Source organism: Echeneis naucrates, chromosome 24 (assembly GCF_900963305.1).
Source record: "Echeneis naucrates chromosome 24, fEcheNa1.1, whole genome shotgun sequence".
NCBI lineage: Eukaryota > Metazoa > Chordata > Actinopteri > Carangiformes > Echeneidae > Echeneis > Echeneis naucrates.
This window is the reverse complement of record NC_042534.1, coordinates 16,999,878-17,023,366: the sequence shown is the minus strand read 5'-3', so window position 1 is coordinate 17,023,366 and position 23,489 is coordinate 16,999,878. Positions and strand designations below refer to the sequence as shown.

The window sequence follows — 23,489 nt, the reverse complement described above, 5'->3', positions numbered from 1 at the left end:
TGGCGATGAACCTTCGTAGGCTGAGGATGGCTCCTCAAAGTCTATATTATCAGATCCTTGAATATAATTACTCTTCCTGAAAAAAAAAAAAAAAAACATTTTTTAAAATTGTACTTTTTTTCATTTCCAAAACTTTTACTTAACATGCCCTGTATTTTGTTTGACAGAGAGCATCATCTTTTCTCTTTCATTGCATTTTTTTTCTTTTTCCAGAGGTCTATGAAATGTTTTGTGGTTGTAAAATTGACAGAGGTTTGCCTTGGATAGCAGATTTGTGTAGTTGCAGGGTGTGTGGGGATTTTTTATTTATTTATTTTTTCTGGGAAAGGTTGGTGGGGGGGGTCTGAGCATTACTCACTGGAGCTTTGTGAGATGAAAGAATTGGGAGAGATTGACAGCTCGGCTTTTCCGTCTTTCATTGTCTCATCAACATACTGTCTCCTGCAGAGAGGAAAACTAATTATGGCTTCGACCCCCTGCTTCACCCCTCCCGCCTTTTATTCAGATCATCATCACACTTGGAAATCATAATGAGTTTGTGGCCAACTGCTTTAACTGTGGAGAAAGGGAAGGGGGAGAAAAAAAAAAAATTCTGAAAGTCCATTTGCCTCCACTCAAACAGGCCGCTGGCAATTACGGACAACCTTTTGACCCCAAAAAGCTGTCGCCTCAAATTCCTACAGGGCCTGACCAAGACTTAGTTTAGTCCTGCACACCTGCTAACCTCCAAAGCTGTATCTCTACTGCTTTAAACCAGCGCTATACCAAAACCTTCTGTTATCAAAGCAGAACAAGTGTGCGACAGCCATCTGGTGGGCTGCTTTTAATTATTTAGTATAAGACAAGAGTAAAAACATTATGGCAGCCAAGGATCTGAGATGACGTTGGTATTAGCCGCGGAGCAGATGGGCGTCACATCTGGGCGAGAGAAAGTTAGTAAGGGCTAGAGGGACGCTGTGACAAGTTAACGTGGCTCAGAGCTTTTGCAAAAGTCTCCGCCGTCCTTTTCTACCGGCTGATCTCCTTCAACCGCCAGTCCTCTCTGCTCACTCCGTTCCATCCGTTGACAGGGACGGATGGAACGGAGTTGCTTGGAAGTGTTTGAATGTGGTTGAAGCACTGCAGAGAAAATACTTGCCCATTTAACCTTGTGATGTCGGAGTTTGTTTACAAAATCTAAGACTGCGCAACGCACAAGTTTCCTTCAGAGAAGCAAATTCCTGGCTGGAAACAGAATATTAGCTCACATTACGCGGAGGGAAAACTACATCCTTGCACGAGTTCTCCAGTTATATATCACAATATGATCTGTGATGCTAAGAACTATTTAGTTGTTAGTATTTGTGGTATTTGGGGCTCTGCCTTTTTCTGCCTGTTGCCTCTGTCTCTTCTTACTGTGTTCTTCCTGTATAAAGGAATGTTCATGCAAAGGATTGAGTCACAAATCACTGCAACATTAAAAATCTGGTAACTTTCATATATATTACAATTTTTTGTTATTTTTGCCATTGTAAAAATGCCAAGCGTTGACAGACATTTCCCATTGTTTTGTGAGCTGCCTTTGAAATGCCTATTTTTGAACTAGTTTAAACCATATTTGGAAGAAAAGGTGGAGCTGAGGAGGAGTGAGGATGGATTTGAGCTGCTCTGTGCTCTATCCTGATTGTTAGACAGGTTGTACCCGTGTAAAGTTTGCCAATCACATTCCCTGATCTTCCCATAGCCTTCAATACAATCTGACTTCCTTTTTCAACCAGTGGAGGTGCCCCCCGATGGTCATTAAATACAATGCAGGTTTAAGGTACAGGCTTCACATTTTAGAAAAATATTGTCCACTTTTGGTTCTTCACATCTGCCTCATATAAACAAGTTCAAAGTGTGTGTGTGTGTATCGGCGTGAGACTGAGCGGAGCTGTTCTTCACTGAGAAACGTGATGTGAAATTTATTCTCCAAAGAAAGATTACATCTAAAGGAAAGTTGGAAGAGCTTATATCCTTAGACACTGAGTTAATTAAATTTGTAAATTCCTCCCAAATCATCTCCCTGTCACACATACAACGCTGCCAAAAAAGTATGTCACAATCTTGTTAAGGACCGGTACACTTTGGCTGTAAATGTCTAGATGAGAGAGAGAAATTAAACGCCTGCAGAGACCCCCGTGTTTTGCTTTTGTGGAAAACACTCCCCCAGTGACGACAAATAATCACTTATTATTGTCAGGTTGTTATTTGATTTTTGTCAGCCATGCAAAAATTTTATTGCATCTATCTTGTGAGTTTCACTGACTTTGTGTGCATATTGGATGTATTTCAGCTTTTGTGGGCTTGTTAATCTGACATGTTACAGATAACATCCTGTACTTTCTAGCCTTAAATTGCAGTTGATAACACAAGGTGAATCCAACCTTGAGAGTCCAAAGCCTGAAAGCCTCTGGAGACAAGTGCATACCATAAAGTCAGTGCCCCCCTGCCTTTTTCAATTCACTGAAATCATAGCTTGGTTTGCTGCAGGAGGAGAAGACTTCTCCCCAAGACTGTCAACATGGTTTTTTTGCCATTTTGTAATCTCAAGCTAACTGAATGTAGCTGGCTTTAAATTGCACGAACATGCCTGACATTTGCATCAGAATAACTCTCAGCTCTCCAATTAACTGGTGACAAAGTGGATTGGAGATACACTAAGTAAACATGCTGGACGTCTGACACAAAGAGGCAAAAGCCGTCGTCTGTCATTGTTCCTGGGGTAATTGGGTAGGGGTTTGAGAGAAGTTCAGCACCTTGAAAAGCAAACTCTTGCACAGGCCCTCCCACTAAGTCCTAAGCCTCATCTCCCTTGTTGCCTATCAGACAGAAATCACCAATTACAGTAATGGCAAATCCTGCAGCCAATACACAGAGGCTGACAATGATGTGACACCCCGCCAGCCTTAATCAGGATGTCGGGCTTCATCTCTCATTTTGGAAGGCCTCTGTCACTCCTTTGTTACACAACTTTAAGCTGCTTTGGCCCACGCTCATATAATGCTGTTATGCTGCTTTGACTTATAGTGAGAACAACAGGAACAGACACAACAATTAGCCAACATTATTTTTCCCCTCAGTAATGAGAAGAAAGCTCCACATGGCATCGATACTGCGCTGTAGTAAAAGATACTGCTTGCTAATGTGGCATATACTTTTTTGTTAAATTAACATTTGATAAACTTACACATCTGTGTTCACCAAACAACAAACCTCTTCATTGGATTGTGTCTTTCTCTCATGTCTTTTTCTCAACTATGCCCTTTATAATGTACATAGCATCCCACAGTGCATCAGGAGAAGGAACATGCAACCAATGGTCACATACATAGCAATATGCAATCATGCTGACAGATGATCTAAACTTAGATCTTCCTGAACAGAGAGTAGCGAGCAGTGAATGTGCGACTGAGGTAGTGACCACTATTGGTAACGTCACAGTAGCAGTTAGCACATCAGTCACAGCTTTCTGGCTTAATCATCCTTTAACGGCAGAGCTGGCTATTATTTTAAATTTTAAATAAGTTTCTTTTCCAGAGACCGAAAAAAAAAAAAAAAAAAAACATTCTCAAGCTCCTCGGGTCTGGATCAAATTAAATGGCCCTATACTTGTTATTGATTAAACCAGGATCTACCCGATAACGGTTTAAATCAGATTATGGCAGCATACACACATTTCATTCTGCGCTATTAAAAGTATTAAGGTTTGATCCAACCACCTAATAAACACCAATATGAATAAAACTCTTTGACCGGCTTGTTCATGCAAGCAGACATCCGTGCAATTCGGTGGGTAAAACCCTGAGCCTCCTTCCGTCACACCAGCGGCTGGTTCATAGAAGTGTGACTTCCTCAAGGCTGGACTCTGCCGGATATACTGACAAACCAACACGTTGTGTGTGCACTCCACATGGCTGGTGGTCCTCTTCGAGTTGAGAATCTGCATCACAAATACAAACCCCAATCCCATCCCACCCCCTGCTGCTTCTTTCTGAGCCACAATCCACACAGCTCTGCTAGTCCACAGCGCAGAACATCCGTCTATGTAGATATGAATGGCCCCACCAACTATTCTTGAATCTAATAGTAAAGGATTAAAGCAATTCAGAAAGATTTACAAAGGACGGGTTTGGGCAGCTTTTTGCTTTATTGTCCCTTTGTGACTCATGGCAGTTGTGGGCATTTTAAGAGACAACACAATGTGTTCTAGACATTGGCTGCTGATTATTTCCATGTGGAAGCTGAGAATTTATTTGACCAGAGTGTGGTATTTGCAGCAGGGATAAATTAAGAAATTGTTTTTTTTATCCCCCTTTTTTTTTTTTCAGTAAAGCGCTGCTCTGACAGTTTTCCCCAGTGCTGTACCTGCTTCTGTCTCCATCTCAAAGAAAATGTTTTGAAAATGAAAAACATATGATTCGGAGTAAAATAAAGAAATACAAGTTGCTGCACCACCCCCCACACACATTTTTTTCCCCTTGTCTGGCTAGTTTCCAAACTTTAATCACTTTGCTGACTTCAAGGGGTACTTTCCAAAGGCATTTCCTCCAGCTAGTAGGGAAAACGATTCATCTGCTAACCCCACAGTTTTATGTAACCATTCCTTGCCTCTTTCGTTTAAAGCAGCTCTCTCCATAAGCACGCTGCAAAGCCATGAAACAGCTGAAATGAGAAAACATTATACAGTTAATACAACTAATACACACACAGAGCAAAAAAAACAAAAAAATAACAACAACGGAAAACCTTTCGAGATTGCTTAATGCCACCAGGTGCCACCTTGAGCATGCTGGGTGTATTATGTTGTTCAGCTCACAGTTGTGATTTGAAGTCCTTCTCGATATCACTGTTAGCTTCACTGATGATCTCTGACATCTGATTAGGGCACCTGTTATTCATATTTCTTGCCTACCCTACCTAAGTGATGGAGTGCTGGATATTGTGAGGTAAATTTCTGTAACCAGCCAAAAGAATAGAAGAGTCATTATCAAGTCCAATACATAATTGGCAGAAAAACAGAGATACTTTGCTTGAAGGAGAAAGTACAAGCTATGAGATTGTTTCCCAAGATACATTTTCAAGCCTAATTATCTCGCAATAATGACATCATTATAATGATAGTGAGCCAGAGCTCAGACTGTTGAAGAATAAAGCTTTGTTCATGTCGTGCTCACATTCATTTGTGCATAACCACAACGGAAGGTTTTCTTTACCCCAAAAACAAATTCTGTCACTGACAATAACTAAAATATCCAAAGAACCTGCAGGTATGTTTATTTAAATGCAGGCACAATGATGTCCATAAACTAGTTTACCTAATCTGATGAATCATAGTCATCTCTTACTGTATATTCACTGTTTTCCCTCCACTCTCTTTGAATAAATGTTTTTTTTTTTTTTCGACTTCTGACAGTCCTCTGAGAGGTGGTGTGAACTTCAGCTGTCAGCTGTGGGCTTTCTGCACAGGTGGAGAGTGTAGCAGTGAGAGAAAGTCAAGTCGAGGGAAAGGGAACATTACAGCCCAAAGCTGAAATAGTTTTATGGCTGTTAGGAGTTGCAGTCATATAGAAAATATAGAAACTATATCTAAAAATATATTCCATATTTTATATACATGTTTAAGGATACACCATTTTTGAAACTATCAAATATTAAAATGTTCAATCACTATTGTATGTACAGTATGTTTCACCATATAAAAAATATAGTCATACTGTACATAGCTATAATTAATTTAATATGAATATCAATTGAATTTTCAGTGGTATATGATATATGAGAACATTAGCAAGATTTTAATGTGACCCTGTGAGATATACTCTTGCCCTCATGTCTAGCGTCTTTGGGTGTGAGGAAATTGCTGCTCATCAGTGATTAGGGCAGTTCTTCTGGCATGAACACATTTTCATCATATTTTTACACCAACGACATGAAAACCTTGATTTTTTTTTTCTTTTTTTTGTACTGACCCACCCAAAGATAGGGGCGTCATTCATGTCTTGTCATTTCATCCTTTTATGCTATGCGTGGATTCATCAGTAAATTCAAGGTCAATTTTTAGTATACATTAGGTAAAGTTTTATTTGTTATGCCCGTGATGCCGCGTGTTTTTAGGCCCGTGGAGAAGCTGTCTACTTTAACCAGTTAGTGATCAACTATGGTATGAGCTCTGGAAGCACTTTGTTCTGTCAAAGTAAATGATTTGAGCTGGATTATCAGTTTAACAAGCACAGTAAGCATAAGGTACCATCTCCCAACTCAGCAAGCCTTCCTGGAGGTCTCTTTCCTAGTTCAAAGGTCATATTTGGTCACTCGTTGTCCTTTCCCCCTCACTAAAGGCTTGTAAAGGGGAGTCATGCAGTGCTTTCTCTTGGATCCCTTTTGTTTATCTAGCAGGTGTACCAGTGTGTCACCGCGCACCGAATCTGACTCCATGCCCAGCCACTGCAGCATGGAAGCCAGCAGTGAGCAATGTGTGTAAGTTTGTATGTATGCATGCGTGCGTGGTGGGAGCGTAAGTGGGGGGCAGGGGCACAGCTAAAGGAGAAAGAACAGTGGATATGACTTTGTAGGGCAAAAGGGAACTGGGAGTGTACTTGTGCTGAGTCCAGCCCGGGCAACCTGAGAGCTGGCTTTGTCTGTGCAAGCAGCGGATCACTCAGTGTGGCTTCAACGGTTCAAACTGTTCAGAGGGGTGGGAGGCCTGGCTTGAGTCTGGGAATATTCTTGTTAGACTCTGCTTTTTAGCTCTACAAACAGCATTACACATGACAAATGCTAATAAATCATAGTTATGAATTTGATCGAAACAGATTGTTACACTCAGTGAGTTGTGGCAAACGAGAAGCACAATATGTATTTTTTTTCTTTTTAAATCTCACATTTTCCATAAGCCCCATTGAAATCGAGTCGCTGCTTGTCTCTCTGTGCATTTAGTAGTCATTAATCATGATCAGTTTGTTGCTTCCATAAGTTAACAGAATATAAAAATGAAAAGATGGGGCTCAGGGGGCCAATCTTTTAAAGGATCAAGACTTTCAACACAGCGATACACATGAGCTATTACCACTACAAAGTGTCTCTCCAGGACAAACACGATTGGTGCATTTTTGTTTTTTTTTGGTCAAGTGTGAAGCGGCACACCCAGTCGTGAGTGTTTTTGTGTGTGTATGTGTGTGTGTGCACTGCTGTCTGTTTCTCTTCATGTCCTGTCATTTGCTTTTTGTGCGTACATAAAGAAGACATCAAGTGAGCTCATAGCAGACAGATGAGCAAAAGAAGAGTCACTGCTGATGACAGAGACACACAATAAAATGTGAATCCTACTCAACTACAGTCAGCCACTAAGTAGGCTTTTGTGCAATTTTTTTTTTCTACCACATGGCGTCTGGCTGGAGGCCTGTCCTGAGTGTCTGGGCTCGGGGTTACTCATCATGAGCGCGGCTGTCGGCATGAGGCCGTCCCCTTGATTACAGGGCTGCTGCCGAGTCGACTGGGCGTTCCTGTCTTACCTCTTATCAAACAGGTGCTTTTACTTTGGTACTTTGCCAATCCACTTCCTGATGGATGTGATTGACTCAACCCAAGTGCCCATTAAAATAAGTCCCGTACTTTTCCCTGTGAGGTCATTATCACCATTATTTATAGGATCATTGTTATTTCGAAAACTAAGACAAAAATACCTATATTAGATGACGTGCAGTGTTGGGTATAGTTACTTCGGAAAGTAGGTAATTAGGCTACAACACCATCAATTAAAAGTAATCAGTTACGTTACAGCGTTACCTATGAATAAAAGTAACGCATTGGAGTACTTATGCGTTACCCAAAATTAAAAGCCGCTTGAAGTGCGGCAAGTAAATTACAGTAATTAGAGTACTAATTACCCACAACACTGGACACGTGAAAGGTGATTAAACACTAAAGGTCCCATATTTCAAACTTTTCAAGTGTTTTATTCTTCCTCTCAAGAAGAGTTCTTAGCTTCTCCTCTGAAGAGCTGAATGTTTTTTGAGGAATGGAATGAAAATCCTGCAAATTTAAGATAAACTAAATCCTGGAAGATATGATGGGCTGTCTTGGGGCATGACTGAGCATGATTGTTGTGACATCACAAATTGTTGATCCATCATCGTATCATGTCATTGAAGATATATTTGTGATTTTAAGAACAAAAAAATATCTAAATATAATTTATGTCTTTGCTCTAGTAATGCCAGGTTGGTGAATTGGTTACATTTTATATGTCAGTGTTTCAATTTTGCATTTCCACTTGTCTCAATTGAAAGGTGTATGCAACCACTGTATATTTGATTCTTTCAGAAGAATATGACCGCTGATTATACATTATGTCAATGGATACTTGGCTTTATTATTGGGAATTTATCAGATTATTGTATGCCAAGAAACACACACAGTTTAGGGTCTGTTCTTGTTTTAATTGACCACTTTGCGTGGTTGGTTGTGGTCATTTCGTGATGAGATTTCGCTGTATAGATCAGGCGAGGCCACTTGATCTTCCACAATGATGCCCCAGCAAATTGATTTCTTGTCGTCCTGTGGGGGGGGGTCTCAACATGCCAGCTCTGGTGCTGCTATGAATAAAGTTGGCACATTGTCACTGCCTGTGAAGTAGCTCTGAACGTGTTGACAGATTCAAGGTGCTCAGTTAAAACCCAGAGAACTCAGTGGCGTTGGAGCATTTTCAGCACTTTAGCGCAACTGTCCACGGCGGTTAGAGTAAGGTCATTTTCGACACTTGTTGGAGTTGGTCTGATTTAATTGCATAGTATCTTGGAGAGCTTCAGACCCTGGCCTAGATCTTTTGGCAATCAGGACTGTGTTGGATTAGACTGCTCTGTGCAAAATTACAGAGGCGGCTGTAAGGGCCCTGGATAGGATTTCCCTGGGACGGAGCCTATCCAAGACTGTGATTAAAGAGCATATGAGCGCTGATTAATATGATCATCTTCTTAATGACAGAGACATCTAAATGGATGTTTACGATACCAGCGATCAAATGTCCGCACACTCTGCAAAATGGCAGCGGTGGCTTCAATTTCCAATTTTAGATTTTTTTTACAAACGAATGCCAAGCATTTAGATTTGTTCATAGTGCTAAGGGAATGAAAGCAGTGGTCAGGAGCAGCTGCCTCTGCTTGAAGCTGTAGATAAGTGCAGGTATAGGTGGGTTAAACCTCAAAATAATAGTAATGCCTTAGGATTTTGGCTAGGTGTGCGCCATCAGTCCACAGTACGCTGCGTTTTTGTGAATTATATCACTTATCAATTCCTGCGGCGCTTATACACCCAATCATGGCTTCAGGGCCCTCAGGCTGTGCTTTGACATTTAAAGGAAGGCGAAGAGGTGGAAGGCCATTTGGCTGCTTAACGGCCCCTGTAAATATCCACCGTCAACGGGGCCACAGCTCCAGCCGTAATCGGGCTCTGTGTCTTTCCACTCTGCGGCCTTTGTTTTATTAAGATAAACGATAAAGCCGCCACACATGCACACACATATCTCTGCTTAGCCTGGTGGTGTATTTGAAAAGACATGCCTCGCAGCTGCTTGTTGCTAGAAAAAATAAGGTCAGCGAAGGCACCGGGATAAGCAAAGCCAAGCATGTACATTATAATAAGTACCAGCTCTTTCATTTTTCATCTGGCATGAGCCTGTTTGTTTCACAGCGTATTCTCCTTGACAGGTCCGTGTGCTGAGCTGGAGTTAGATAGCATCATTATAACACAGCTCACCAGCATTTTGGACAAGCACGGCATGTTTTTATGACTTCATCAGGCTGTCTAGGCAATGAATTCAGGAAATTCAGCAGTTAAGAACAAGGAGATCAGGTTGTACATCACGCAGCCAGGCAGTTCTTGGGAGGATTTACTCTGATTAAGTGGGTTCAGATGAAAATGATCTGTGAACACAAAAAGCAAGGTTTATTTACAAACTCCTCTGTGTCTGACCCTGTCATTTATTACCAGCGATCTCCATGAAAACAAGCCTGAGCCTCAAAGTGCTTAGCTCCGTCCCACCACATCACATCACATAACGTTACAGCCCCGCACGCACACATGCTTGCCTGCTGTGTATTGTCACAATAATTATGATTGCCAGAGTAAGTCAACAAATGTTCTTATTTGGCGGCCGGGGACGTTCATTAAAGACAAGTGGATGGTTAAGGATTTTGAATAGAGAGGCTCTTCAGTGACTCCAGAGCTTGTTTCTTTGGAAGATTCAAGCTGCAGCGCACATTTAGTGTTCCATGTTCCATGTGATTGTTGTGTGAATCATACCGCTGTTTCCCATCTGCCCTGCTAATCTTTATGACCTTTTTTGACTACACGACCTGGAAGAAATTACGCCTCATACCTAGCGTCACTCAAGTAGGTCTCAGCTGATCACGTCTGCTTTGCTGCTGCATGTTTCATTTGAGAGGAAGCACACACCTGAAGTGGGCAGAGAGCTTTGTAGAGCTTCATAATTTGTTATAGAGAAGAAAAAAAGGTGTGTGTGTGTGTGTGTGTGTGTGTGTGTGTGTATATAATAGGCGATATGCCAAATATATGTGCAAAACAATTTACACTAATGCTAATGCTTTTATGTCATTGACCATTTGTGCAATTATCACGAGAACAGTCAAGAATGCAGAAAACACTGTATATCTTAACCTATGTCTCTTCTATGGTGGGAGACTGAAATATAAAGAAACTATCAGGTGGACCTGTGAAAGTCTCAGCTCAGGATCACTCCAGGATGCATTTCAGTGCCCAGTGTGAACTGAACTGTCATTTCACTATTACTGGTGTATGATTATGCAAATTCAGGCCATGGTACAATGGAGTCAAAATGACTCTATTCTCACCCCACGAGAGGGAAAATAAATATGGCTATTCCAGAGCCAATTCGAGCTGACTTGAAGAAATCAGGGACTGTGCTGAGAGCTGCTGATGATAGGCTCCTAACCCTGCTCCCTAATTTGGACACTGACTTGGGGGAAAGCTGAGTTCTCCTTCAAAACAGGGATAGGCTAAGGTGGTGGGGGGGTTGTTCGGCGCACCCACTGGCTGAACGATTATGTAACAAAGCTGACCACTGATTTCTGCATCTTTTCCACCAGCAAATAGTTTTTGTTTTGTGTGTGTGCATATGTACAAATGAACTCGCCGTCAGGAGGCATTGGAGAGGCAATCATGCACAGTGCATCTCATATGTGCACGTCAATTTTGCTTCGCTGACCTTCTGCTATGTCACACTGGGGGCTATACTTAAGCTGTTAAGTGTGGGTGATGCAGTCATAAAATTGCACACCAGAAGATAAAGATAAAAATAAATAAATAAATAAATAAAAATCTTTAATTTGCTTTAGCACTGAGAGAGCTCCGCAGAGGATTCTATTAAGTGAAGAAATTCTTGTTGACAACAAATGTGCTATCTTTATGACCAAACTCATCCTATGATTAACGTTTTCGTCAGACACTTAAGGAAAAAACTAGGTGAGTGGCAAAGAGAACTGGATCTGATACTTCTGTTGATCCAGAGAGTTGATGTGAATATATGATACAGGGGGTCCTTGAACTGCAAAATAATGAGGGGAGAAATTTGACAGTTGTGTTAAGCTGTCAGCGTTGAAAGCATCTGATATGTATTAATAATCATTCCATCATCTCTGAAGCTGCCAGTCCTATGGAACATGAAAGGCTCTGTCCAGGTCACATATCAAGCCCAGCTAATTGCTTTCAAGCGGAGGTGCCTTTGGCCTCCCCTGCATGATCACCAAAGGTGCCCCTGCCTCGACCACCATTGTTATGCAGCAGGCACTCTGTCCTCTGTGGGACTCTTAAAACTGTATTTTCCAATATAGTTGGTTCAAGGGTACTTCATGCACCTCCACCTGAAGTGTCAGCAGTGAAATGGAATCATCAGACTATCAAACTACTCAGGTGGGGACAATACCACTGCCGCTTTGATGGAAGGCTGCGCAGGTGCTTTTGCTACAACCAGATCTAAGATCCACATGATCACACGCAAGCACATCACATTGCTCAGATGGGATGATAGAAAGTCCTTCATTGGTCCAAGTTTGGTTTCACAATTAAGAAGGCAGGGGGGTCGAATTAGCTTAAGGGTTTTTCAGATTCTTAATGAAGACAGTTGAGCTAAAACAGGCTAAAAGCTCATAAAAAATGAAATCTCTGTCACTCCTATGATGCTGATAATATGTTGTATGTTGTCTACATGCAAAAACTCGTGAAATTCTCCAGTGTTGCCCGCTGAGTGTCTGAGAATTGAGACACTTTAAGTCTCCACAGACGTGGTGACACTTGGAAGGAGGGCAGAGCACATACACCCACACACAAATGCTTTCAACGGGGTTCACGCCCATGAAGAAAACATACACAGGCATGTCCAGCTGGAACAAAAAAAAAAAAAAGAAACAATTGAGGTCACATGACATTTGGCAAAATCACAGCACTGTCAAATTTTTTGAAAATATAAAAGATATGGTTTTTGCTCCAAGTGATGATTATAGTGAAAGGAAGGTGGAAGTGAAGTTGAAGGGGGTTGCGTTCATATAGTTATAGTAGTGTTCATTGGACTGAACTAAAGCACTTAGCCTGAACTTCAAAGGGGGGAATTCCATTGGTCAAAAACATCGGCATGAGTTTACTAAATCTGGTATGGCTCTGACAGAGCGTTAAACCACTTCAGTCTGGAAAAATATCTCCTGATGTTGTCATCAGGCTTGGATGGATATTTAACAGGTAGACAAATAAACTAGTATATTCACAGGAGAACCTACCATCATCGTCACGGCTATTACCATAACAGTCATGGCTATTACCATAACAGTCATGGCCTGATTAGGTTCAGGAAAAGTTGAGTTAAACTCAGCACTTCCTCAACGTTAGAGGATCTCTGTTGCTGTGGTTACAATAACAGAAAGCAGACATAACACAAGCTGTTATTTTCACGGGAATCGAACACCCTGTGGTTTGTTGACACATTCATCCACCAAACATCACCACATATCACCGAACTTTCCCTTTGTTTGTGTCATCATTACTACGACCACTAGATCTCACCGAGCAACAAAACCTAACTATGAGGTCATAATAAGCTGCTGCAAACGCCAACTATGGGCCCACATGCAGCGACCCTCTAGCTGCCTGTCTGATCTGCAATGACAGTCACAACATCAAGTAGAAGTCATTTTGATTATGTCACATCTTGTCAGTGTCAAGCTTTCCACAGGAACAAACTGTCGCTGTCCTGTTTTGTGTTTTTTTTTTTTTTTTTTGGTTTGTTTGTTTCACATGTTGCTGTAGATAATGTGCTAATATGGCTCCAGTCTGATAACTGGATTGAGACGAAGAATATTCAGCTGCTGAAAGGCATCTGAACAGACCTGAACCACATGTTAAATGCATCTGTACGAGTGTAAAATACGTGATATAATGGGGAGTAGAGCCAGCTAACATTTTAAATATATTTAATAAATTTAATATATTTTAAATATTTGGCCATGCATTCTTGAGACAAAAAGTTTAGTTTCTGAAAGAAATGCTATTAATGTGTCAGGTTTGCTTTTATCCAGCACACAGTGTCAGTAGTTAAATTGTAAAAATGTCTGCAGTTTCCTTTATCAGACATATTTCATTTCCACAGTTTGACACTTAATGTCATGCTTAATGTTTGTTTATGTGCCTGTATTGGGCCCAAAGGATTTTTTGTCAAAAGGAGACATTGAAAATTCAAATTCAAATGTTCAAATTAGAAAGCTGTAAAAAAAACCCTTTAAAACAGTGCTCAACAGCAGCAGTCCTCACACATCAACACAAATGGTGCTGTAGGCATCACGATACACAAGCATGTGTTGAAAACCGCAGTAATTAATATATGAGTTTTTAGCATCCATGCGGTCCATGAAACAAGCAGAGAGGCAGAGAAAGGAGCTTATGTAATGAACTACCTCTGCTCTTCTCTTTTTTTTTTTCCCACCTCGGAGTTGAATCAGCCAGCTGAGTGAAAGAAGAGGATATTAAAAAACACAACGTCTAATGTATTCATATGATATTCAAATGCAGAGCACGGCAGCGACTGACTTCTGGATCAGTTAGCTTTAAAGGACGAGCTTTTCAGGGTCACTAACAGATTTTCTAATATTGAAAAATGAATGCACGAACGCCTATCCAGTCTCTCATAAGAGCGCAGTAGCAATTATACAGTTTTCCAACATGTTAAGCCCTACAGATACGTTAAAAAGTCTGACTGGGACCGCTCTCCGCTATGTCAAATCAGCCATTAATGGCTCGTCGTGCTAAGAGGCAAAGGAACGGAGGCTTTTCTAGAACAATGCACAACTCTGGTCTTCATTATCACCCCGACTGAGAAAAGGAGAGCAACTGCTTCCTCCCATTCTGAAAATCACCTTGAACACAGCGTCTGCTAATACTTTTCACTGATCTCATGATCTCTGTGGACACAACAGGGCCCCGGCGTGCTGTCACCTGTAGCGGTGGTGAGGAAGTGAAGACTGGGCTAGGCTGGGTTGGGCCAGGCTGAGTCACTGCTGCTACAGCGCCAGGCCAAAGGGCTGGGGGTGGGGAGGTGAATAGGGCAGGTCTGGCGCCCAAGCCTGCGCACAGTCTGAAAAGAAGAGAAGCTGTATGGCAAAGTAGCTCATCACACTGCTTGCCAGCTCTCTGTCCCAGGCAACATCACTAGTGCCACTTCAATCAAGACTGAAGAGCACCATTGTCCTCAACAAGAGCCATATATTCTGTTTTGTTTTGGGTTTTTTTAAGTTAATCAAGCTCATTTTGTCTCTGGCGAGTAGTTTTAAGACTGTGCTGCATCACAGTAGCTGCTGAATCGAGTATGTTTGCAAGTCGTCCAGTAGGTACTTATAGTCAGGATATCTGAAAAACCTCAGGATTTCTAAAAAGCTGGATCTGTCATGGGAATAGTAGCTTGAGAAAAGTTGCAATGTGGAAATTATGGTATTCAGCAGTTTTGGAGTAGGGTCTGAAACTCAGGATATTGCAAGGCCCAATGACTGGTCCTTAGGTCAGCAGTTTAAGACACCTGGTCCTCTTGGTCTCACCGAACACACCTCTGAATTGCATTATGGGAACATTTTTAAAAGCCTGCACCATACAAAGTACCCCTTGCCTCTGCTAAATTGAGTTTGATCAGTCTCTTGTGCCTCCCTCAATTTCACACAAGTGCTTAATTATCAGAGTGCTCAGATTTAACTTCATAATGTTCCAAATTGATGTCAACAAGAGTGAAAAAATGTCCACACCAAGTGATATTTTGTTGGAATTACACATTCTTTGTGTAGTTGATGGCCACAAACCAAGTGTAGTGTGTTCCAGCAAATCTACAGCATGTTTTTGTGTTCAATAGCAAGAAAACTGAAAATAGAAAAGAAATGGATTTGGGGTGCCTCATCAACAGGGTGAATCTAAGTGTATTTCTTCTTCACTTGTTTTTTTAAAACAGGATGCAGGCCATTTTCTTTCTGACTGATGAAATGAAAAAGAAAAGTGCTGGTTAACATTTAGTCACATTTCCTATTTTCAGGTCAAATGTAGGTTAATACTGTAGTGGTATCAACAGTCTCAGTCCACATAGAAATGCTCACCTCATGTGCTCCCATACACAGGTTTTTGGGCCTGGGGAGCCGGGGCCCCTGACCTGACCCTTGGCCCTGGTGATGGTCTCATTAATCTCATATTTAGGAAATGCCCACATGCATGTGTGGTTTCACTTGCCAGCTCATATTGAGTCACATCATGAAGAATTGATGAATCCTAAAATGGGCTGAGCTGTTCTTTCATTCCATCATTATGTATCTTATCTTTGACTCCGCTCCTCTGTTGGACATCTTCACCTACCTGGAAGCCCACAGGACTCTCATTATGCTGAGTGAGATGACAGGAAAAGCAACACATTCGTCACTCCACCAGCTCCTACCATCCATCCTTCCACACCTTCTCCATTCCTTACCCCCCCCCCACTATTCACTGAGGTGTAGCACTGCCCTCCCTGCCACACAGAGGTCATTTCACTCAATAAAGATCAACAAATTAGCTTCCAGGGAGTGCTGGTGATGGTCACAAACATTCACTGAAATAATAAAATATTTAGCTGCAAGACGATAACTGCATCAGTCTCATTTAATGTTGACACCCTGTGATGCTAAACTATGAGGATAAATGCAGACAAATAAATAAATAAATGCTCACAGTTTTCTATTCAGAAATTGAGCCTTTAACTTCTGACTTCTGGAACTGTCACAAAAAAGAAAAAGAAAAAAAAAAAGCTAAGCCCAACCCTCCACCATAGTGCACTAACACCATGAGTATTTCCCTGAAATCTGCTATGGGTTTGTTCACCCATAAATGATTCAGTCAGAAACTTTTCTCACTTGTTACTGGAGTTCCACAGAGAAGCATGAAAGAGGAGATGTGAAACCGCACTGAGATGTTTATTTTGTTGTTGTTCTTAAAACCACAAAAATATCCTCTTCAGGAAGTCGACACATTGCAAAGTCTGTTACCTCTAATACTTGAAAACAAAAAATAATATTGGAATGTTTCACTGTCAATAGGTCATAAAAGATAGCAAGCAGCCAGCGTGACCATTGAGCTATGAAACCATATAAAGTCCAAGAGTTGCAAAGAGTGTAATTATATGTACCCTGAGCTAGTGTCTGTATGCACAGGCAGGGTGGAAAGCAAATGCATCTACAGGGCATGAAAGCAAATGTTAGATTAAAGCAGTAAACACAGACAAGAAGCATCACTTAGTGCCCATAAACCCAAACCAGAATTAGAACAGCAAGAGAAAGGTCCATATTTCAAGGACACCGTCTGGACGGTGGCAGAGAGAGCAGCCAAGTTGGACGGAGTTGAGCCGCACTAACTGCTTGTTGTGATTCTGGGGAGAAAACTCAATCGGCCCTTTGACTGGCCGACTCCGCTGAGAAAGGATGCACTGTTCCTGTGTTTTGGGTGGATTATGAGGGGGACATGTCACAACAGCAGGTTTTTGACAAGGTCCTGGGTGTCTGCCGTTGTGTGCTCTACTTGTCAAGAACGCTGATGAGTCCTAATGAGGTTTTAATCCAGCCGGCGTTATTAGTGACAGGTCATTTTACAACAACCTGGGGTCAGGCTGCATTAACGCTACAGAGGTCCACTCCCATTGGATCATTGAGCATGACACAGACTCTTCAGCAGCTTACGCCCGTTTTCCAGACGGAGTGGTTTTATCTCTAGCAGTCTCTTAGGACGGTGCATTTAGCAGGCTTTGGAGCATGCTACAATGCCACATAATGCAAACTTGTTGTTCTGCATCATCATGTGTGAAACTGCTCATGGTGAGATGATCGACCAGGGTCGGTTCCCTACGGCGTCGTTTCACAATCCTCTTCGGCGTTAGTTCTTTATTCATAAGCCTTTGTTTCATTCGAAATCACTTTGCTGATCCATGTAAAAGAGCAAGAAAACAAATCAGAAAATGACTCTGACAAGTGGCTTTTACCTTGCAGTTCAAGTCGTCCCCACGACAGCTTTTCAAACTTGCTAAGACTTGTTAATTAATATGTTTTGCCCCAAGAGCAGCATGAATCATCAAAATTTCACAGAATGTTTACAGAAAGGATTTCGGGGCTGTTTAGTGTGCAGATTTGCAGTAAGCATATTTTTTTTGAAAGCACCATCTCCTTAGGGTGACGTTTACTAATCCAAAAAGCCTACCCCCTTTTTTTTTCCCCTCACTGGCGTCTTTAAGAACGGTGCTGTAAAATTATGGCAATTCTAATTAAGATAATGATAATAATGATGTAAAGCTGAAGGAAGCACAGCAGCAGTCACAGCTGCAGAGCAAGTAGCAGCTGTGCCATACTGCAGACTATAAAACAAAATGTCATAAAAGCCAGATTTTTTTCTATAAGTGAAAAAGTACGTCAGCTAATTAAGTACAGTTCTGCCTATTTAAAATTAAAAATAAGTTTTACAGCTCTAGAAATTAGTTTTTTGTATCTTTAAACATAGAAAGAATGAGGCAATTTGCGGCTCGTGAATGAGGAGGAAAACATTTATTTCAGAAAAGCGCTTGAAGTTGTTCAGTTTGCATTGGAAACAGGTTGCTCTGCCAGACTTAAAGCGCCACTTATCAATACTTTCTTGGCAACAATGGGTCAAATTAAATTATAATATGAAGGGCTCGTTAGCAGTGAGAAATAAATAAATAAAAATATTAATCCTCAATGCTGCAGTTTCCCCCGAGTTAAAAGTAGCATTTTGCTGTCTACCCTCCCTGTTTTGGTTTTATTGTTTATGTCTGTTTCTTAAGTCATGTGTATTAATCTTTAGCAGCAGCTATTTTCAGTGGACAAGCTTATAAAGCCTTTTTGCATTACTTCCCCAGCACCAAACAGCACTGAAAAAGTAGCTTTTTTGCTTGAGTATATAGCAGGTAAAAATATGCTATATCTGTCCCTTTGTTTGACAGATTTTACAAGATTACACCTCTTTAACAACATTAACTTCGTTAGGTGATAATACTGTATTGTACACTGGACTGTGTTTATATGTTCTCTTAATAGCTTCTTCATGCCCCCCACAAAAAAATCACTGTGTGGAGCTTTAATTGTGGACACAGGGACCTTTAACCTTAAATTACATTTAATATATGGTTCTTTATAGATTCCCCCTTTGAAGTGCATGTAAATTTAATTGTATATCCCATAGGAGCGGTTCCTTTGGGAGTTTGAGCAGCATTAGCACATAGCAGTATGAGTACCCATGGCATTATTCGTGATGCAATCAGAAGTGGAGTGGCAGCAGTGAGAGCACTAGCATCAGAAGTGGTGCAGTACTTATAGCTGGTATTTTTGCAGTTGCTGTAGCAATAGGTGCAGTCACAGTATATAGAAAGGCTGTAGGTCTGTGCTGAGACGTGACATGGCACTGTTCTGAGCTCCCCCTAGACGAGGTTGTTAAGTTCAGTGCAATCATTTACCCCAAGTATTGACTTCTAATAAATAAAAGTGTGTATGTGCACTGTTGAGCAAATCTAAATGTGATAGCACATACTCGGGCAGCCTGACACTTCAAATGAGTCACTCAAAGAGCCAGAGATAATTAGTGTGCATAAGACTGTTTTCAGAGGGTTATAGGTACGTCCATGTTCAGCTAAGAGGCTTTTTCAATAGCTCTGGCATCAGGGAGAGAAAGTGCCTGCTTGTTCCACTGGATATGTTGGAATTAATTGTAATGAATTGTTATTCATAATCCACGTGTTGCAGTTTCCCACTGGCAAGGGGTAACACTATCTTCCGTTTGTTTGCACAGTAATCTAAATTTTGATCATGAGGTGTGAACTTTTAGGAGTACACCGTAAATATTCACGCCGGTGAGCATCTGTGGGAGTCGTCACAGGCTTATTTTTGGCCGACTTGCATGCATGTGTGTGGGAGTTGCCCTTCGCTTATTGACATGTCTTGTCTAAACAGCTCCATCCCAGGTCAGCGAGGTCATCAAGGAGAAAGTACAACAGCGCAGCGTCCAGCTCTCCTGGCAGGAGCCGCAGCAGCCCAACGGCGTCATCACCGAATATGAAATCAAATACTATGAAAAAGTGAGTTTTGTTTTTTTTTTTGCATCTCTCTGAAACGCTCTCTCTCCTTTCTTTTCTCAGCTCACATTCACTTTTTGCCCACTCGTCACTTTGTATTTTGTGTGCATGCTGTTGTGAGAGGAATTCACAAGATTTCTTTCTGCAAGTGCTGTCTTTGTCTCATAATTGCAATAATGAATGAGATGCTCGTAAGATTTTAATTGGGCTGTAGTCCTTCACAGCCAGCCTTATGCACATGTTATACACACACAATCCATGGCTGCTTCACTGCTAGAATTAGCAATCTGTTACTGTTATCTCCTCTCCCCTCCCACATAGATTAGATTTCTGCCCCCCCCACCTGTCTTTCAAGTCCGAGCACATCAGCTCTTTACAGCAAAGGCTTAATGGAGCGAATTTAACCCAGCAAATCAAAGGCAGGGCAGCAAGTGCTCCAGTGCCAGTCCTGCTGGCCGTGGCCTCTTGTGACGCTCTGACAGATCAGTCTCCTATGTCACGTACTGCGGCTGCGGTCCGCCCAGCTGTAAAAGTGGAAAATTGGAAACAACGACTTCACCCCTAACAGTCCCTGGCATTCCATTTGGGCTTTTGCCGAGCAAAATGTTTACAGTTCAGCAACGTGCAGCCTCTGCATCCAAATGCATTCTTTGATGGAGAAGATTATATGTGTTCATGTTCTTGTAGGACAGTGACTGAAACCAAAATGCAGGGTTCTCTGTAACCGACAATGAGTAGAAAACATTATAAGATACTTGAAACTTGTAAATCTCAAAAATCTAAAATAAAAACTGGTGGGTTAAAAAAAAAAAAGGATGTAGACGTTAAAGTTAAATAAACGGGATATTTGAAATAAAAAAAATGAAAAAAGGTAAATAAATAATATTGCAATATTTTTACATTGTATCACGATCTATAACCAAGTGCTCTATAACCAAATCTTAATGGGCTGTATAATTGCACAGAAATATTAGTTTCTTTAGTTCAGCAGCTCCAACTGCTTCAGCTTTGTTACTTTTTGGATGCTGTCATTAAGCCTTGCTTCTTGGTGACATTTCACGTTAAAGCTCTTTGGCCACAGGAATGTTTTTAACATTAAATCTGTGCAGAAAGACCTTAAAAAAACAGACATAAAAACACTGTAGAATTTGACAACAGTGTGACAGTGCAGTGCAGTGTACAGAGAGAATTAGTACTGTAGCAATATAAGTTATGCTTAATTTAACAAGACAGAACGCAGCAGCAGGGAGGGATATGTCCATGGTGTACCGACAGAAAATGAAACCAGAAGCAGAGCAGTTTGAAAAATTCCAGGTTACTGAAAAAAGGCCTGGCTGCCTCGGATATAATTAACAAAAAGGTATACTCTATTGAAGAATTGATGATATGTTAACTGAATATTACAATGGCTGCTAAATGTTTATGTTAAATGTTAAATCAGCACTCAGTGTATCTGGTAGGATGAAGTTGAAGGGAAGTTGTTTAAATCGCACTTATGTCATTTTCAAAGTTCAAGTTGGCTGTAATTTTGAAGCAGAAGACGTGAAAATAACAACAATTTAATAAAACTGAATTATAAGCTGGAGTTTCACACAGCAGTTGAATGTTCTTCTTTTGTTTTGTTTTTTGGTTGTTTCTTTGCTTTTTTTTTTTTTTTTGCCTCCAAAAAATCTAAATGAAGATATATTTTTCTCTCCATAGGATCAAAAGAACAGGATCTACTCCACTGTCAGATCGAAGTCCACATCTGCGACAGTAAACAACCTGAAGCCCAGCACAGCCTATGTGTTCCAGATCAGGGCCTTCACAGAGGCGGGGTATGGGACCTATGGTCCTACACTGGAGATAACCACGAAGGAGGAGGCCACAGGTAAGAAAATGTACTCATAAACTAATATACAAGAACACACACCTTATCCACTGCGGCTTCTGTGGGTGTGCATCATGTGTCTGATATATAGTCGGGATGTAAACGAATACATAGAAATTATTCAGATATGAACAGCAAATAGCCATATGAGCACATAAACAGCCTCCGCTTACCACCGAAAGCAGTTTTGTTCTATAATTTCTCACAGTTCAGACCTCCCACTCCATCTCCACTCTACTCTTTTCCACATGGACCATAAACACATTTAGATTTAATTGTTTTGGGTTTGTTTTTCTTATATAGAGACTTCTTGCTCAGCTAAACAAGTGAATACACAAATGATTCTAAATTACAGTTGAACACAACTAAAGACAGAGATGAATAGACATGTATATTGTTTTTTTTTTTTTTTGTTTGTTTGTTTTTTTTGCAAAGTACTTGCTGAAAATTAAGAATTTAAAAGTCCATGCAGTCTTAAGATAAACCTTCACATTGTCTTTGATTATAGATCAGGTCTAAATTAACACTGTGCAAGTATTAAAGGTCAGAGAAATATTCAGTGTGTATTCAGGAACTGAGCCTTAAAACTAGCTGTCAGGACTTCTGTGACTGTGATGTTACAACAAAGCAGTCATCACCCTCAGTTACGTGCCTGAATAACATTAATTCTTAGAAAATTGTGTTTCTTTAATTATTATTATTATTTTTTTTTACTGAAATCTACTATATTTAAGACTCATACCATTATATGCTATTTATCCCTTAACAGTTGAGTCCCCTATTCAATATTTGCATGTTACGCCATTTCTCTGACTATTCCCTGATGCTTGTGTCTCTTCTGGCCAAGATCACCACCTTAAAAAGCAGAATGGAGACTAAAATACTAAAACCACAAAAATGTTCTTTTGATCGTCATACTATCAATTAGTCTTCTTATGGATATCTACACAACACACAAGGACAAAGTAAAATATGGGAAAAATATGTTTTTCTTCTCTGTTTTTTTTTTTTCATTAAGTTCACATAATTGCAAAGTACAAAGATATGGACTTTAAGTGCAATCCACCACGGAATGATAAAGTGTGAATGAGTTAAAGAGAGGATTAAAAGTGGAGAGAAATTGTTTGCAGTGGGTTTGATTCCCAGGCCTGGGCCCTTTCTGTGTTTGCATGTTCTCCCTGTGCCTGCATGGGTTTCCTCCCACCATCCAAAGACATCATGTTTGAGTTCATAGGTAACTAAACTGTCTGTAGGTCTGAGTGTGGGTGTGAGTTGTTGTTGGTCTGTGTGTTGGCCTGTCCAGTTTGTACCCAGCCCTCTCCCAGTGTGAGCTGGGATTGGCTCCAGAACCCAGAATGTATCTTCAGACACACCGATGCCCCAGCAGAAGCAACATTTGACCAAAGCAATATATCAGCAAATCATTTCATGGCTCGAGCGTTCAGCTTCAGCTCCGGATTAATGTACAACCTGTTCATGTTTTCAGCTATTATGCTAATAGCCCAGGGAAATTATTTGCTTTCAAGCAAAGCGAACGCAAATTGCTTTGACTTTATGCTGACAAGACATCATGGGAAAGAAATCTCAAAGCATAAGGACAAGCTACTGTAGCATCATGAGGATAAACTCATTTAAAGCTAATCAGTTACATTAGTTCTACCCTGAGTATCACAGTGTGTTGTTGTGGGTTTTGGCGAGAGATGCTGCTGTGAGCTGTGTTATAGTTGATAATGTCTAACATTATATATATTGCTACTGTAAACATGGAAACATTGGGTGGGCCCACAGTTTCTGTCATAAGACTCTAGCAACCTTCAGACTTAAGTAAACTAATTTGCTGCTCCTTTCTTTATTAACACTTCTGGTAATAGCAGTGCTACATTCAAGGAATGTGAACAGTGTTGTTCACTGTTCACTTTCATACTCAGATGAGAAAATGATTTA

General features: G+C 40.8%; 1 protein-coding gene across 2 annotated transcripts in view; it reads left to right on the top strand.

Annotated features, from left to right (window-relative positions):
- epha7 (eph receptor A7) overlaps nt 1–23,489 on the top strand; it is an 86,052-nt gene that overhangs the window by 46,809 nt on the left and 15,754 nt on the right. For both annotated transcript variants that reach the window (XM_029497156.1, XM_029497155.1), the window contains exons 6-7: nt 19,554–19,678; nt 21,377–21,545. In XM_029497156.1, the coding sequence (XP_029353016.1) occupies nt 19,554–19,678; nt 21,377–21,545 (294 nt within the window). The remainder of the gene's footprint in view (nt 1–19,553; nt 19,679–21,376; nt 21,546–23,489) is intronic.